Source organism: Mugil cephalus, chromosome 23 (assembly GCF_022458985.1).
Source record: "Mugil cephalus isolate CIBA_MC_2020 chromosome 23, CIBA_Mcephalus_1.1, whole genome shotgun sequence".
Lineage (NCBI taxonomy): Eukaryota > Metazoa > Chordata > Actinopteri > Mugiliformes > Mugilidae > Mugil > Mugil cephalus.
The window spans coordinates 5,305,448-5,324,100 of record NC_061792.1 but is presented as its reverse complement, the minus strand read 5'-3'; the positions used below and the strand labels follow the sequence as shown (position 1 = coordinate 5,324,100).

Here is an 18,653-nt window from a genome sequence, read left to right as displayed (position 1 = left end):
TATTGGGAGACGAGACACAAATTCAAAACATAACAAATAGTGAACTCTCCGTAATTAATACATACATATATATATATACATATAGTATGAAGCTGTATTACCTTTAAGCTTGTTGAAATTACAATAAACGACTCACCTTTTATTTACAAGGCTTTAATCTGTGCCGATTTATGAATTCATGCAGGAAACAGGCCTTGTTAACCTTCACATAATCATAATATTGTCAGTAAGTGCTGGAAGTCTCTTTTAAAACATTACTACATGCAGCAGCTTAGGGCTGTAAATGTCAATTACAATTCTTCACTATTACGATTTTTAGTACATTTGACTTTATCATTCTCGGACAGTCCGCTTTAATATTAAAATAGTTCAAATCTGTGAAGGCACTTTGAAGAAACGGGGGTAAAACCACATAAAAAATCTTAACGAGACAATTATGGATGTTATAGTGGGAGAAAAAATTAAGCTAATGATAAAGTAGCAAAGTTGGAGAGGCTTCTGATACTCATCAGAAAATCCAGATATTATTGTTTTTAAAGCCACAACAAGAATATATATGTGTGTGTGTGTGTCTATATATATTCAATAATGAATGGCTAATTTGGTCGGACAGCTACTTACAGTTATGCTCCATACAGATATAATATAAATGCAGATACGGGTCCCGCAAAACCCGCATAATAATGAATAGAATAAAAACTTCACTGGCCTACTGTGGTAAGTAAGTTATTTCTAAATTGTTTCTAAAGCAGTAGTAATATAGTATGTTTACATAGATTAACTCACTGATACGTTGCATGTATTTGCTTTTTGTGTGTTCCTGATGCTTATGAACTAATAGCAGCGCAGATTTACAGTGCAAAACACAAGTGCAATGAACTTGTCAAACATTTCCAGTCCTAAATGATTAACTCAATGCACCCTTGTCTACAGGATCTTAGCCTCCCGTGAGTGAGGCTGCAGTATTCTGAGGGTGAAGATTAATTTGATGGCTTTCCTAAACCAGGGGTAGAACAGAGCATAAATCAGAGGATTAACACAGGAGTTTGTCAGCATGATCCAAGACAAAGCCGCGAAGTAGGACAAGCTGTTTGAGGTGTCTGCGCCCGCAAAGGCGGGGTAGTAATACGGGCAGAAGCACAATAGAAACACGGCGATCACAATCCCCAGAGTCCTGGCCGCTTTTTTCTCCGAGCTCTGAGCGGCCGGAGCCGTTCTCGCGGCGTTGGCTGCCACGCGCATGCGAATGACGCGGATCTGAGACACAACAACGGCAAACACCCTAACGTAAAGGACGACCATGACGGCGCAGGGGCCCACAAAGGTGACGAACAGGTCGACGGTCCCCGAGATGTGGCTGATGACCACCACACACTCCCCATGACAGGAGCTGAACCTGTCTGGTCGCCCTAAGTGGGGCATTAGAATCAGCCCGTTGTAGACGACAGAACAGACCCAAGTGACGCCAATAAAGAATTTAACCCTGTTCAGTGTTATTTTAGAGGAGTACAGCAGTGGGTCACAGATGGCAACATAGCGGTCTATAGATATGAGCACCATGTTCCCTAAAGAGGCGGAGAGGAGGCAGTAAGAAACGTAAGGAGTCACGGCGCACATGAGCCTCCCCAGGAGCCAGCACGTCTCCATGTGGCGCAGACCTTCCACGGGCATCACCAGCAGCCCCACCACCACGTCAGACACAGCCAGGGACAGGAGCAGGGCGTTGGTGGGGGTGTGGAGCTGCCGGAAGTGGGAGATGGAGACCACGACGAGGAGGTTGAGCGCCACGGTGAGCGCCGACGCCGAGGCCAGCAGGGTGTAGAGGAGGACGGTCTCGGAGCGGGGTCGCAGCATCCGCCTGCAGGAGGAGTTGAGGTTAGGGAAGCAGAGCGGGGGAGACACCGAGTCGTCCATCAAGGAGGAGGAGTAGAGAACACTGACCCGACTTCAGGCACTTCATTTATTTATCGTCTTCAGACACCCCTCCCATCTTCTGTGATGGTCTGATGCAACTTATTCTTTTACTTCATCAATATTCGTCAATTCTGTTCTGTTTAGTATTATTAGTACCACTTTATTTAACAGTACTTTAACACAGGGAAATTCAGTTTGAGTAAATCCACTCAGACAGTCACTCTGTCACAGGCTAAATACTAAATGTTAACTATCAGTGTGAGCAACCAATACACATAATTACAACTTAACATGTTGTCACGCCAAACCAACGAAACAAAACTGCCAGCAACTAAGGCCGACTGCCTGAAAAGATTTAACCCTCCATACCAGCAGGTGGCAGTAGCCTACAGTGGTGGAAACAAAGTTTTTCGGACACCCTTAAAATTTTACTCAATCTCAAATATTATCATGAAATATTTGTGCAGGAGAAAGCGAGATGAACCAAACTAGCATGTGGCTGGCATGAGCCTTTCACACTGTTAAGGGCTGATTTTGTGCCATTCTTCTTGAATTACTACTATTTCTAAATTGTTTAGTTTGCATTTTAAAACAGACGTTTTAATAATCCACCACAGATTTTCAGTGGGGCTCATGTCCAGGGATTGATCTGACCACTAAGACCTGGATACTTTGCTCCTGCAGCCAAGTTCTACTGGTCCTGGATTTGTGACAAGGGGCATTATCTCGTTGAAACATCCAGTTTGGACCTCGACAGAACAGAGCACCTGCTGAAGGGAGCACGTGGGTTTGGAGAATGGCGCAATATTTGGCAGAGTTCAATGTGCCACCACAGACAGTGAGGTGACCAACACCAGCAGCACTCATGCATCCAAACCATGATGCTGCCTCCACCATGTTTGACAGTAGGTACTGTACATAATGCTTGGAGATAATGCTTGGCCTGGCCTTCTCATTAGAAGGAGGAAGATAAAGCTGCTGTTTCCTGCGTTATGTTCCTTGTTTTAGCCATTTTAGTCTCTGAAGAACTTTAAAATGTTCTGGCTTTATATAGACATGAAGCACGGCAACAGAAAAATGTGTCTTTTAATAAAAAGCAGGGCCTTCATTAGTTGATCACTGCTACCAAAATGACCCAACACTCAAAATTTCTTACTTATTTTTATGCAACTAATCAATTTTTAAGTTTGTAATGGCTGTTTTAGGATTTGTTCAGTATTTTGCCTGTGACTGTCATAAAAGAAGTTGCACTTGAAGAACTAAGAGTGATTCTTAATGCAGTATTTTACAAATGCATTGGGTGTTTGAAAGCTTTTTTCCACCACTGTATATTAATGATTCAAATGTAGGAAATGACTTTTAGCTGGGAGGCTAGCAAGAGCTGCAAACGGTTCATTCATTCATTCTGGACGATCATGTAGTATCAATATTCCTGCATTTAAATGTTCAGATTAAACAAAGACAAAAAATGAGAAGACCTTTGAGCTTCATGCATTTACTTTCTCTTCCCCCTCCACATTTACCCGGTGCTCTAATTCAGTCCTTTCACCCACTCAAAGCAGGAACGCCTCATGGTGATCAGGTCCACAATCTATCTCTATGGGTGGCTCATACAAATAGCAAATCATTTTCAATCTGTATACTCACCCTTACATGTAAAAAAAAAAAAAAAAAAAAAAAAGGGAGAGGGAAGATGGTCTCTCAGTCACTCAGAGAACTGAGGTTACAATATAACCACATTTCCATTATATTTTCATTAGGTGTAATTTGAGCAGAGGTCTTTAAAGTCCAAGGTTGTTCATATTTTTGGGTTTACAGTTATTTGACTTGAATATTTATTTATTTGGGGTCTCTCAGATGTATCCGTGTCACAGGGCTGTATTCATGAAATCAATCCTTCATAGTTACTAACATTCAAATTTATACGTAACAACCGCGATTGTGGTTGAAAGGTTTTTGTGAAAAGCAACTTAAACATGGCAGAAATAAAAAAAAAGAAGAAAAACACAATTATCTAGCATTTAATATTACAATATTACAGTTATTACACACTAGCAGCAAGAGAAAAAAACAAGCAAGTAAATTAAACATGGCAGAGATAAAAAAAAAAGAAGAAAAACACAATTATCTAGCATTTAATATTACAATATTACAGTTATTACACACTAGCAGCAAGAGAAAAAAACAAGCAAGTAAATTAAACATGGCAGAGATAGAAAAAAAAATTATCTGTCATTTGGCTTTTTCCAAGACATTCACATAATTTCTTTTACATTTTTCCACTCAAAGAGAATAGCTAAATTATTTTTAACCATCTTCATTTTGCTTTATATTTGTCACTATAGTGCACACAGTGTTTCATTCACTCAGACATTTAAAGCAAAAGGTCGTCTAAGCCAGGTTTGATACGCAGAAAGTCGTGGTGTAGCAGTCACAATAATGAGAGTAATATTCTTTAACTGCTTTATATTCGTCTCTGTTCTCAACCCATGTGCTTCACAAGTGATAGTATAGTATAAAATAATTTAGAAAGAAGCATTTCAGTGTCACAGGCTGCAACAACGTGCTCTGGAAGAGTTCAGTACAGTTTGGAACGGATTAATAGGTTTTTGGTTCCACAATGATTTCACCCTTGTCTACAGGATCTTAGCCTCCCGTGAGTGAGGTTGCAGGATTCTGAGGGTGAAGATTAATTTGATGGCTTTCCTAAACCAGGGGTAGAACAGAGCATAAATCAGAGGATTAACACAGGAGTTTGTCAGCATGATCCAAGACAACATGGCGTAATAAGACAAGCTCGTCGAGGTGTCTGCGCCCGCAAAGGCGGGGTAGTAATACGGGCAGAAGCACAATAGAAACACAGTTATCACAATCCCAAGAGTCCTGGCCGCCTTTCTTTCGGATTTTTTAGCAGTTGGAGGTGCGGGGAGGGTCGTAGCAGCCGTCTGCAGCCGCATCACCCGCACCTGAGACACGGCGACGACAAACACCCTGGCGTAAAGGACGACCATGGCGGCGCAGGGGCCGACGAATGAGATGATCAGGTCAACGGTCCCCGAGATGTGGCTGATGACCACCACACACTCCCCATGACAGGAGCTGAACCTGCCCGGCTCCTTTAAGTGTCCCATCAGAATACAGCCGTTGTAGAGGAGAGAAGACGCCCAGCACACGCAGATTACGACTTTAACCCTGTTCAGGGTTATTTTAGAGGAGTACAGCAGTGGGTCACAGATGGCAACATAGCGGTCTATAGATATGAGCACCATGTTCCCTAAAGAGGCGGAGAGGAGGCAGTAAGAAACGTAAGGAGTCACGGCGCACATGAGCCTCCCCAGGAGCCAGCACGTCTCCATGTGGCGCAGACCTTCCACGGGCATCACCAGCAGCCCCACCACCACGTCAGACACAGCCAGGGACAGGAGCAGGGCGTTGGTGGGGGTGTGGAGCTGCCGGAAGTGGGAGATGGAGACCACGACGAGGAGGTTGAGCGCCACGGTGAGCGCCGACGCCGAGGCCAGCAGGGTGTAGAGGAGGACGGTCTCGGAGCGGGGTCGCAGCATCCGCCTGCAGGAGGAGTTGAGGTTAGGGAAGCAGAGCGGGGGAGACACCGAGTCGTCCATCAAGGAGGAGGAGCGGTCGTAAGAACAGGTCAAAGTCTGTACAGAGGAGGACATTTATCTTCTCCTTCTGACACCACCTTCCTATTCATTTATTTTTTTTTTTTTAACCAGATGATGTAATATATCAGCTTCATCATCTTCATCATCCGCTCCATTTCTCCACCCTCGTGTTATCTTTCCAGCTTTATCCTTTGGGTTTTAAATACGCATTAGATTCCTCATTAAAGTGTAAGATGTTCAAACCACTAAGAAGTCTGTAAAGGCTTTCGACAACCACCGTTTCCAAAGCAAATCTGGTGACACGCACGTTTGCGTTGTCGCATTTTCCCAATTTTCCCAATCTTGTGAAATCCTCAACACAAAAGAAATGACCTGAACTGCCTAGATGAATGAGAGATTGGTGTGAAATACAGATTTATCTCCCCGTTAAGACTAGGCCACTTGGATTTATCTAAGGCTATGTCCACGCGTACGAAAACGATCCAGTTTTCCTTGGCGCCGTGTCAAGTATTTCTCTCCGTGAATGTCGATCCATTGTGAAACCGCATCTAGTTGTAGAAAGGCTGTAGCACATGCCACAGGCCTAAGTGTGGGGATGTTTCTGCTAGAGACCTCAGACCTCAGTGATTCCAGTCTCAGCAAGATCCGGATCCGTCACTGACAGCAGGCAGAACCCTGCAAGGCCTATGCGATTTCACCCAAAAATTGGATTCGTGTAAACGTGACCTAAGCAAATAGGTATGAGCCTACCTCGTACCTACAGTGGTGTGAAAAAGTGCTTGCCATCCTTCCTGATTTCTTATTTTTTTGTGTGTTCGTCACACTTAAATGTTGCAGTTCATCAAACAAATTTAAGTATTAGTCACAATCGAAGCCTACACGGCCCTGTGGTAAAAAGTGTTAAAACATAGCTTAACTGTGGTTTATCACACCTGAGTTCAGTTTCTCTAACCACACCCAGACCTGATTACTACCACACCTGTTGTCAATCAAGAAATCACTTCAGTTGGACCTGACTGACGAAGTGAAGTAGACCCAAAGATCTTCAGAGGCTATCGTTCAGGAACAAATGACATCTATCAGTCTGGAAAAGGTTCTAAAGCCATTTCTAAAGCTGGTACTCCAGTGAACCGCAGTCAGAGACATTATCCACAAATGGACCAAAACGTGGAACTGTGATGAACCTTCCCAAGAGTGGCCAGCCGACGAAAATTACCCCAATAGCTCAGAGACGACTCATCCAAGAGGTCAGAAAAGAGTTAAGGTCAGTGTTCATGGCTCCACCATAAAAAAGAGACTGGGCAAATATGGCCTTGAACGTGGGAGTTCAAGACCAAAACCACTGCTGAGCAAAAATAATATAAAGATTTGTCTCAGTTTGACCAGAAAACATCTGGCCCAACAGTAAAATCTGGTGGTAGTACTGTGGTGGTCTGGGGCTGTTTTGCTGCTTCAGGACCTGGAAGACTTGCAGTGATAAATGGAACCATGAATTCTGCTGTGTACCAATAAACCCTGAAGGTTGGTATTGGCCCTAATCCTGGCCATCTCTTAGTGACCTCAGGCTGAAGAGAACTTGGGTTCTGTAGCAGAACAATGGTTCAAAACACACCAACAAGTCCACCTCTGAATGGATGAAGGAAAACTAAATGAAGACTTTGGAGTGGCCCGTTGATAGCAGTTGTTGATGCTAAGGACGGAACAACCAGTTATTAGGTTTAGGTTAGAATCACTTTTTCACACAGGACCATTTAGGTTTAGATTTTGTTTCCCCTTAATAATAATAAAAACCTTCCTTTCTTAAACAACCATGTGGAGAGACATCCTTTGGTGGTGGAAAAGATGTAAGTCTGAGAAGGGTCAAATCACTGGCATGCACCAACAAGATCTAAGGAGATTGAAGTAGAAATTACTTGGAAGGATAGTGGGTGAACCATCATCTTTGAGGAAGAAATGTGGTCAGAAAAAAACCTGATTGATGGTGATTGGCGATCACTTAAACGTTTGGTGAAATCAAATGGATGGGTATGTTTAATAGTGAAACGTACAATGTGAAGAAAATTAGAAATGGGAAAAACTTCTCAGACTTTTCCTTAGTCTGCACATGCTCATGATGTTTACCTGTTGTTTTGCCTTGTGTCCCATCGCCGTTGCATCATTGTTTTCTTAACACCTCGATCGGCCTGGTGCCTCGGAGCCGTAGAGGCGTCACTTTAGGTGATAAAAAAAAAACAAAAAAACAAGTGATCCTGCTCGTCTTCACTAATGAGGGCTCTGCTTTGTGTGAATTTGGTCTCAGAGGTATCAGTGTTTGTGTTTATGTTCACAGTTGCGTATGTTATGTGTTAGATGTTACATCATGTGTTAGAAGTCACCAGTAACGGAAATAACCCTGAGATGGTGGAAACCATGTTCTCTGCACAAAGGTCAGTGGGTGGTTTAGATTTAACGGCCACATATAGCGGTGTGAAAAAATGTTGGCCTCCTTCCTCATTTCCTTTTCTTTTGCACGTTTGTCACTTAAATGTATCACATTGTCAAACATGGATGTGTGTTTTCTGCAGGTGTGGGAATGCACCAAAGGACGAGGCAACCATGACACGGACCAGGATGATGGTATTTTTGTTTTTCTCCCTTAGTTTTACATTTGTTTGTTTTGTTTTTTTGTACGGAAGAGGATCAGGGCCACTGTGAGTTCTGACTTCAATCTCAGATTTCAGAATTCTGACTTAAATCTCAGAATTCAGATTTTTTTTCTAAGAATTATGAGATTAAAGTCACAATTCTTAGATTAAAGTCAGAATTCTGACTTCTGAATTCACTTTTTTTTTCCTTGCAGTGGCCCTAATCCTCATGGCAATCAAGACACGGACCAGGATTATGATGTTTTTGTTTTTCTCCCTTAGTTTTACATTGTTTTGTACGGAAGACGATTAGGGCCACTGTGAGAAAAAAAGGTGAGTTCTGACTTTTAACTCAGAATTCTGAGAAAAAGGTTAGAATTCTGACTTTAAATTCAGAATTCTGACTTTAATCTCAGAATTCAGAATTTTGACTTTAAACTCAAAAGTCAGAATTCTGAATTTAAAGTCAGAATTCTAACTCAGAATCTCAGAATTCAGAATTTTGACTTTAAACTCAAAAGTCAGAATTCTGAATTTAAAGTCAGAATTCTAACTCAGAATCTCAGAATTCAGAATTTTGACTTTAAACTCAAAAGTCAGAATTCTGAGATAAAAGGTCAGAATTGTGACTTTTATCTCAGAAATCTGACTTTTGAGTTTAAAGTTTAAAGTCTGAAAAGTCAGAATTCTGACCTTTTTTCTCAGAATTCTGAGATTAAAGTCACAATTCTGAGTTTAACATCAGAACTCACTTTTCCTCACAGTGGCCCTAAAAAAAGACTTTAGCTTATTTCATCTATTGGGTGTTTTTCATCTACTATACCTGGACTGAAGTTACACAGGTTTTCTTTCCTGAAGGGTTTCAGCTCTTTTGCAATTTGCTGTTGTTTTGTTATTTATTCCTGCTTCTGTATTATTTCTTTATGTATCTGATTATTTGTATTAAGAGACTCTAAGAGATGTGAAAAATTGAACAGACGTTGTTTATTTGAAGCAAAAAGTTGTCTGTGACTGTTTCTCCTTTATGTGTATTCATGCTGAGAGTTTACGATGTTTCTTCACTGATTTAATAAATGTCATAAAAAAAAAACAACCACGTGTCTGTATTTATGTGACCTTAAAGTGAGGGGGAAAAAACATTAATGAGCTGTAAGAAAGACTTCTGGGTTCAAAGTTTGAATTTAAATAGACTCCCATGAGTTAGAGTAAAGTTGTCAGAGTAACAGTGGTGTGTTATATCCTGAGTGTTTCTGAATGCTGTTTTTGCAGAGAAGGTCAGGTGGTTTCCGACTGTGGCTTCAGTCTTCAACACTCAAAGTCTTTACAAAGCTCAGAGAGTCTGTGGTCATGTGAGGAGCTGAAGTCGGAGTTGAACGGCTCAGTGAGTCGAGAGCCGAACCTCTGCTCAGAGAGGCGGAGCCTGTGAGGGGCGGAGTCAATCAAAAAAATTCAAGCCATCATGCCCACATTAAATGTCAAATATGACTAATAACGATGAAATTTCTGTGAGCAAGTGGCTCAGGGAGTAATAAGAAGGGTTGGGGGCACAGAGACTATAGGTTCGAGTCCCACAGTTGCTTTTATTATTGCAATGATACTGAAATACATTCAATATTAAAATCTGGTCTCGATCCTGCATCCTCTCAATCCGGAGGCTACTTTTTAACGCAACGAGCTACTTGTCAAGTCAAACTACAAAAATTTTAACTTCTATTTCTGGTGTTAGTCACCAAAAGCTCAAAAATGGCGACTACCCAGCTCCAGGCAGGAGCCAGCGGCCAGCTGACTTTTAGTGTAGTGGTTAAGTAAAGGGTTTGATATCGGGAGGGCCGGGATCGACCCCCGTTTGTCCCATTTTTTCACATTTAACGGCTCTTCGATTCACTGACTCCTGACTCAAATGAATCGGAAGAACAGCTCCCGATTCATTTACTCAGATCAACAGCTCCCGATTCATCGATTCGTGACTTGACTCTTTGTACGAAGTGTCTCAGGTGGTGAAGGCCATCCTTCCTCTGGGTGAGGAGGAGTCTCTTCAAGTCACGGTCTGACCTGGAGCTGAACATACAACTTAGAAAACTTCACCACACCTGAGTGACACGGTGAACAACAGATAAACAACCTGTTAAAGACCAAGACTCAAAATATTAGGAACAATCCAGACAAAAAAGATAAATCATTCTTTACTTTGATGACAGGTTTTTAATTTTATAATAAACATTAAATGACATTTAATACAGTTTCCTGTCAGGAGTCACTGTGGAAGTTCATTTAATCATTTAATCAAAGTAAATGTGTCCAAAGAAAGTGACTCTTAGACCTGTGAAACGTTCTCTGTGAAGCTCATGATGAGACCAACTCTGAGGAAAGGTTCAGTATTAGAAGGAGACCAAGTCAGACCACGACTTGTCTTCAGTTTTCATCTGGAAAGAAAAGAAGAAAAACACATCCTGGATTTACTGTCGGTCTGTTTGAAGCAGGAAGACGACACAGAGACACAGAGACATTTAGAGGATTTATCAACATCCACAAAATGAAAATGAATCTGAAAAATGACTAAACTCAGTCTAAATGTGGAGTCAATAAGGAGTTCCTCAGACTCTGATCATTTGTTCCTGTTGAAACGTCCAAAACATTAGAGACACTGTTTATCTAATTACAGCTGCTTTTACTGAAGGAGCCGCAACATTTTCATTTACAGACCAAGTTTATGGATTTCATAGAAACACTCCATCTACATCATTCTTCTTATTTACAGACAGATACGAACTTAATATTCAAGTTTCTGTCAGATTTAACTCTGTATGTAGACTGCAACAGGTATTTTATGTTTATTATTATTTTTTTTTATTATTTTCTATGTGTCATTCTATTTAAATAAAGGCTTGTCTCATCTTAAATAATCATCTGTGTTTCTATAATTCCAGATTATCAGTAATGGACTGAACTGACAGGAGTTTGTTTCTAAAATGCAGCAAATTGACCTTAAATCGACATTTATTTTGTCACTTTATTATTTTTCCAAATGCAGCTGGATTTCACCGAAGTGTCTGTAATATCCGATTTGTCCTGAACGCAGCGGACTGAGCAGCAACACGTCGCCTCTGTCCGTGTGTCGCCTCTGTCACGTTTCTACGGTGAGTTTATCAACTTTCAGTCAGTTCAGTGACTTAGCGGTGAACACTGGGACTGAGAGGAAGCAGCAGGTCAGTCTGCAGAGTCTCTTTTGACTCTTTAACCAGTGAATTCAAGAGTCTGAGGCTCAGCGCTCTGAAAACACACTCACCTGCGCAGGTGAACGCGGCCTGTTGATCAACACAAACACCGACAGCAGCTAAAGGAGAGGAACCGGAGAAACGTTTTTACCTGCAGCAGGAGAGAAGAAACCACGACGCGGAGACCGAAACATCCAGAGGAGGAAGAGGAGGAGAGATGAAGCTCAAAGAAATCCGAGAGTTCCTCCGGATCCTGAACGATTTAATGAACCCAAAAGTTGTTTTAAATTATCACATCACTGCCCTCCAGTGGTCATTACCTGGTAACTACAAGTGTCCACATCCAGTAACACTGATACTCGAAGCGACTTCATGACTCATTTACTGAGAAGAGAAACCCAGTAGAGAAAAGCTGGTGCTGAGGCTGCTGATCCATAAATCTTAGGACAAACTTCCTTTCTTTAACCCCCTCGCGCATTTTTATACATTTGTTGTGCTTTTTTTTCATGCATTCCGTGATGTTAACGTTTCATTTAGAAGAAAACTAGTGGTATTTGACATTTTAATTGTATTTGATCAGATTCAATCATTTTCTCAGTGTTGTAAATTTCCCAGTTATTATAATGGAGCCATGTGGGGTTCAGGAGACTGAGCCTGGGCTCAACGAGCACAAACACCGAGCCAGGATGAGCAGACACGGATTCATCAAACCAGGTGAAACTAATCATCACTCAGTCAAACAGAGCCTGTGAAACGATCACAAATTCCTCTGCTGTTTCATTCAGGATCTGCATGTGTGGGGCTACACTGATTGATCATAATGTTATGCCTGCCAGCCTTTTGGCCTCACACCATAATCAGACCCTCAGGAAGCACAGCAGACATATAATAATGTCCCCACCAGGACAAGTGCTGGATGGAGATGATCTTTGGCCTCCTGAAGGAACGCAGAGTGACATCAGACGGTGGCCTATAGTGCTGTATACTGAATACAGGCCTCAAATTTGTCTGTTCATTTAAATATGGATTTGTCCTGCATTTATTTGTGTGTTGTATAATATGCTTTGATTCTGTTCTTTCTATCTTGTGGAGCACTGTGTGACTTCAGTTTACTTGCTTTGATTTGTCCTTATTCAATAAAGGAACATCATGTTACTCTTTGATGTGTATTTATATTTCTATGGGATGTGTATTTTATTTATAGTGTATGGGAAACTAAACTATCTACTAATTTCAAAATCATCTAAAATGATGCCACTTAATGATGATGACAGATGTTTAAATAATGACAGTGGGTCTAGTTGAATGTGATAACAATGTGTAGTGGGCAGTGGAATAAATATTGGTTTCCATTTGTGGTGACTGAGATTAAATAGATCCTGGATGTTATCCTGGTCTGGAGCAGCCAAGCTCCACGGAATAAATCTCCATGTTTTCGAGCAACCGGATCATGGTTAAGTTAATCCAGGATAACCAACATATCCCGACTAAATCCCTTAGGTCTTCGGTTCATCTCTAGGCTACTGTGGTTTTTCTGTTCTTGCTTCTGAGGGAAGTGAACAATGAACACAGCAACAAAAGCTGAACGTCTGTGTTTGCGAGTAGCTCAGTGAGATCAGCTGTGGTTCTGAGTCACAACCTGAAACCAACAGATCAAATCCAAAGCTCTGCTTTCTACATTTTATTCTCTAAGTGACAGAGGAAAGACTGAAATGCTTTAAAAATGAGATGGTCAATGTGTCTGGAGCTGTGGCTCAGGATGTTAAGTCTTTCCTCCGAGTTTCAGAAGGTTTGGGTTCGAGCCCTGGATGTAGAAATCCATTTTACATGTTAATACAAACATGAAAGACTGAAAAGGTGTAAAAATATGTGGGTTGTGGCCTCTGGCTTAGTGGCTCAAGTGGTTAGAGTCATCCTCAAAGGATTAGCAGGTTGTTGGAGAGTGTCAATGTTTTTATGTTCAATACCCAGAGGAAAAACTGAAAAACTTAAAATAATCTGAACCAAACAGCTTTTCTCTCGTAGCCTAATATGTTAGGTCTGCTCATAAGTGTTCTGGTGACATAGGTTCAAGCCTCGTAGGAACTTTTATAGTTAATCAACCAATGAAGCAAACAAACAGAATAGCTCTAAGAAAGCATGAGAACATGAGTGGTCAGATAGCTCAGCTCAGGCTGTTAGAAGAGTGTTTGACGTGCCTAAAGACAAAGGTTCAAATGTTATGACAGCCAATGACTTTTGAATTCTTCTACACAAACTAAAGATTGAAAGACTCTAAGAAAGAACCAGAACTCCACGACAAATAGCTCAGGCTGTTAAAAGAGAAGAGCGTTTGATGGAACTAAAGTCATGAGTTCAAATCTTATGACAGTCAATGACTTTTTAAGTATGCTAATCAAGCTAAAGACTGAAAGAATCTAAGAAAGATACAGAATACCAGGACAAATAGCTCAGGCTGTTTGAAGAGTGTTTGGTGAGGCTTAAGACATAGGTTCAAATCTTATGACAGTCAATGACCTTTTAAGTACTCTAATCAAACTAAAGACTGAAAGACTCTAAGAAAGAACCAAAACTCCACAACAAATAGCTAAGGCTGTTAGAAGAGAAGAGCGTTTGGTAGGTCTAAAGTCATGGGTTCGAATCTTATGACAGTCAATGACTTTTTAAGTATTCCAATCAAACTAAAGACTGAAAGAATCTAAGAAAGAAACAGAACTCCATGACAAATAGCTCAGGCTGTTAGACGAGTGTCTGATGAGGCTTACGGCATAGGTTCAAATCTTATGATAGTGAATGACTTTTGAATTTTTCTACAAAAACTAAAGACTGAAAGACTCTAAGAAAGAACCAGAACTCCATGACAAATAGCTCAGGCTGTCAGAAGAGTGTTTGGTGAAGCTTAAGACCTAGGTTCGAATCTTATGAAAGTCGGTGACTTTTGAAGTCCTCTACTCAAACTTAAGACTGAAAGACTCTAAGAAAGATACAGAACTCCACGACAAATAGCTCAGGCTGTTAGAAGTGTGTTTGATGGGTCTAGAGTCATGGGTTCAAATCTTATGACAGTTGCTTTTGAAGTCCAGATTCCAAAGTGACAATGACAAAAGCGCACAGAGAAGAGAGTTAAGTGTGAAGGGTTCTCGGTGGCGTGTGGTGGTTCAACCGCGACTGGAAGTCGCAGGAGATTGGTTCGAATCCCACTCGTTGTCGGAGCCTGGATCATCCAAGGGTTCCTGTGGTAGCAGGCGCGGGGGGGGCCGTGTCCTCCCCGTGGTTTCTGAGAGGTAGAAGGAAGGGGTTATGTCTCCCATAACTAAGAGCAGCTGGAGTTTTACAGTGAAGGAGATAAGAGGGGGGAGGAGTCTACAGAGAGGAGTGGCTAGTGGGTTAATGGGAGGGGTCAGTGGGAGGAGTTAAGGGTGGAGTTAAAAAAGTGAGATGGGAGGAGTCAGGGATGTAAGTGGGTGGAGTCAATGGGAGGAGTTAGGGCAGTAGGAGGAGTCAGGGACGTTAGTGGGTGGAGGTAGGGCAGTAGGAGGAGTCAGGGATGTGGGTGGAGTCAATGGGAGGAGTTAGGTCAGTGGGAGGAGACAATGGGTGGAGTCAAAGTGAGATGGGAGGAGGTAGTGGAAGGGTCAGCCTTAGGGTGAGGCCCTTCATCATCTCTTTGCCGCCACACTGGAAAAAGCTGTGGGGGTCCAGTACAAACATATCTGTCCCTCCAACCAGAGGGACAGATACAAATAACCTATGAAAAATATACTTTACCTGTCGCGCGAAGATCCTCCTCCTTGCGTGAAGTCCTGGAAACCATCTCCTCCTGGAGAGATTAGAACAAAACATGTTAGTCTACAATTATGAAATAGTCAAACAATATGCCATAAAATAAATGTCTACTAGTAGCAGGAGTTATAAGTTACAAAAGTTTTAAATGATAATATAATATACGATACCTTCAGGGTGTTCTTGAGAAGTTCCTGTTCTTCAGGTGAAGTCTTAGAAACCATCATGGCCATGTCTCCTCCTGATAATCTGGAGTGATAGCAGTAGGAGGTCAGAACAAAACCAACAACATTTACTAATGTATACATTTACTATTATTACTATTTTATAACTACCTGTTACTCTACTATCATTAAATAGTAATAGAGTATATATATAAAAAAACTACTGTGGAGGAAGCCATCTTGGATTATTGTGATTTGTTCTAATGACTCGTGTTAAATCAGTTTTAATAGTTATGTCACATACTTTACCTAGTTCCTGTTCTTTGGGTGAATCCATCATGGCCGTGTCTCCTCCTGATGTTCTGAAGTGATATATGCAAGTAGTCAGGACAAAAATGGCTAACGTGTTATTCTACAATCAAAAACTAGTCAGTTGGCAAATCGCAACTAAGCAGTTGCGATTTGTTATAATGAATAATGCAATAATATATGAATCACCTTTGGGGCCAAGTTCCTCTTCTTCTGGTGAAGTCTTGGAAATCATGGCCTCCTGATGTTCTGAAGTGATAGACGTAGGTAATTAGGACAAAACTCGCTAACATGTTATTCTACAATTATGAAATAGTCATAGAATAAAAAAATGTCTACAACCAGCAGGATTTGTTATAATGAATAATGCTAAAACCGTTTTAAATAGTAATGTAACATACTATACCTACAGGGTGTTATTGGGAAGTTCCTGTTCTTCAGGTGAAGTCTTGAAACCATCATGGCCGCGTCCACTCCAGATGTTCTGGGCAGACAGAAGGAGGAGGATAGATCAAAAATGACTAACATTTACTAAAGTTACTATTACTACCTGTTACTCTACTATTATAATAGAGTCATTGTATAATATGTTGTCCTTCATAAGGACTTGAGAGGGTGATGTAGGGCGGAGCTTGTGAGGGTCCTGGCTGTCTCTGCCAGTGAGCAATAGGAGGAGACACTCTGGGACGGTTTTGATATGATAGAGGAGCCCACTCATAGACAAAATGTCACCCCCAGAACCCAACTATGCTAAAAGTGAATGAATGTTTTTCATTCACATTTACGGTTATGTAACTGATAAGTTATCTATCTCTCTGGGTTCAGTGCTATCTCTCAGCACCGTACCTGTCCAGACGACATGACCCTTTGGATTTATGGAACCGGCAGCAGCTGCATTCCCTCATCTTTTCGAACAGGCCAAGACATATCTCTCCAGTCGTCCCTTGTAAGAGAATAGCAGGAGAGATATTAAACAAAAGAAGAAACTGTCTTAGTCCAAGCACTATTGAACACATTGTCTTTCTGAATAAAAATACTGATTATATATATATACATATATATATCACTTCATACAAATAATACTACAAATAATACAAACTAAACAAAAGACAAAAGGATATATAAAAACAACTCTTGTTTGAGGGTAGTATTTTAAGATTGGCCACCAGATGTCGCTGTGGGGAAATGGTTCGACCGTTGCAACACGCTTTCTGGCCTTCATAACTAGACTGGTTTGGATCGGTATCAGCCAGTCAATGGTATCAGCCAGTGCGTTTTCATGCACAGCTTAATCGAGCTGTGCTCAGAATTCGACTTTGAATACGGTCCTTGTCGAATAACTGACAGGAACATGTCCTCCTCGTCCTCCACACTAGGTGGCGAAATGTGTCTTTTCAGCGGGTTAATACCCCTTTTCGGTTGATATATTATATCATATCATATAATAATCACTGGAGTCGGTCAACTCCGATATTAATCGGAGTAACGCGTTTACATGCGCTTAAATTGTCCGGTTTGAGTGACGTCAAAGTCCTGGCCAGAGAGGACAGATGGTTTGAGAGAAGAGTAAAGGAAGCCATGTATGTCAAAGTGGGAAAACCTTCTCTAAACAGAGATTTAATTTACCATTTATTCATAGTTCAGTCTTGACTTCTGTCCCCAAGAAGTTTCAACACCATTCACACCTTGAGCCTCCAGGCTCCCATTGACAATAGCCTCGTTAGAGCTCTATTCATAGGGTAAGTAGCTTAGGCACACAGTTCCCCCCATTCAAGGACAGGTAAGTACCAGCTATTATGGAAATTAGTGACCCCAGTTTCTGGTCAAGCAAGTTTCGGGTGGGTGTTACCCACAGAGTTTTTCCTATTTAAACATCAATTTCCCACTAGTTTATCAGAACTGAAGAAGCTACTCGGATGAGTGGCCAGCTGACCTTATTCAACCCTTTTTCGGACTTAACCAACATGTAGCTTAGTTAGCATCAGTGATGGGAATAACGGCGTCACTAATGGCGTTATTTTTTTCAGTAAAGGGTAATCTAAAAAATCGGGATTTTCAGTGTGCAATAAATATTAAAAGTTCTGTGTACGTACGTGTCTATGCAATTATACTCTATGCAACTAGCTTGTGAAACCTGCTAAAACAAAAATCCAAATCATTAGACATATTTACTTTTATAGTGGAGTAATTTGGAGGAATGACTTTCTTGAGATTCCTAACTAGACTGGTTTGGATCGGTATCAGTCAGTACGTTTATATGCACGGGTTAATCGAGATAAGCTCAAAGTTCGACTTTGAATACGGTCCTCGTCCCAGTTAACGTGCAACACACAAAATCAAATAACTGACTTACGTTTAATCTGAGATTTTTATTAAATTTAATTAAATGATTTAATTAAATTAGTAAATGTCTGTTTTGAATGATTTCGGTGTATTCGGAGAAAACGTTCACATTCAGTCTCATTCATTCACAGATTCAGTCTTCTTACCCAAATGTTCCATGTTGTCCATCCACACCTGCCCAGGTAGAAGGTCCGACTGGCAAACAGGAAGTGGTACGATCCAATTAGATTTATAGAAGGGGGAGCCGGACTGTACCAAGTGGGGGATTGTGGAAGGGGTGTTTGGTAGTTGTAACCCGTAATCATATAATAAAATGCATTCATACAATTTCAGCATTTAATTTGACTAATAAAATATTACTTTAATGTCATTGGACAGATAAAACTTAGATGCTGAAGGAAAAATGCTTTATTTCCTGAGTGATGATCATTTTGCTAGTGCTGGCTATCAGTATTGATATCAGCATCAGTATTTTATTACACCTACAGTCTCATATTTTAATCATTTACTGGTAAAAATAAGTTTGTCTCACACAGCATTTAAATTTACATTTAAATTATTACTTTCATTGTTGAAATCTAGGTCCTGGATATCAAGTGGCCGATGCAAATATTTCAATCATATGTTCTTCTCAGAGTTCATGGGTAAAAGCAGCATTCAGAAACTTACAGGTATTCT

The 18,653-nt window shown here is 41.0% G+C and overlaps 2 protein-coding genes and 1 long non-coding RNA gene across 3 annotated transcripts; all 3 read right to left on the bottom strand.

Annotated features, from left to right (window-relative positions):
* Positions 1–862: 862 nt before the first annotated feature.
* LOC125000556 (trace amine-associated receptor 13c-like) lies at positions 863–2,240 on the bottom strand. The gene has a single exon (XM_047576065.1). The coding sequence runs from the start codon at positions 1,912–1,914 to the stop codon at positions 928–930; it is 987 nt and encodes a 328-aa protein (XP_047432021.1). The 5' UTR covers positions 1,915–2,240; the 3' UTR covers positions 863–927.
* A 2,089-nt stretch (positions 2,241–4,329) lies between these two features.
* On the bottom strand, positions 4,330–5,927 carry LOC125000549 (trace amine-associated receptor 13c-like). Its single transcript, XM_047576047.1, has one exon. The coding sequence runs from the start codon at positions 5,589–5,591 to the stop codon at positions 4,551–4,553; it is 1,041 nt and encodes a 346-aa protein (XP_047432003.1). The 5' UTR covers positions 5,592–5,927; the 3' UTR covers positions 4,330–4,550.
* Positions 5,928–11,311: 5,384 nt separating this feature from the next.
* On the bottom strand, positions 11,312–18,171 carry LOC125000590. The gene is made up of 8 exons (XR_007111339.1): positions 18,122–18,171; positions 16,479–16,575; positions 16,043–16,116; positions 15,822–15,881; positions 15,633–15,685; positions 15,330–15,408; positions 15,145–15,196; positions 11,312–14,653 (listed from the first exon to the last, which is right to left on the bottom strand). It is a non-coding gene; the product is annotated as an uncharacterized LOC125000590 (long non-coding RNA).
* Positions 18,172–18,653: the final 482 nt, after the last annotated feature.

Bases quoted from the DNA above. Each gene is read 5' to 3' on its own strand.
- LOC125000556 (XM_047576065.1), bottom strand. From the start codon at position 1,914: ATGGACGACTCGGTGTCTCCCCCGCTCTGCTTCCCTAACCTCAACTCC.
- LOC125000549 (XM_047576047.1), bottom strand. From the start codon at position 5,591: ATGTCCTCCTCTGTACAGACTTTGACCTGTTCTTACGACCGCTCCTCC.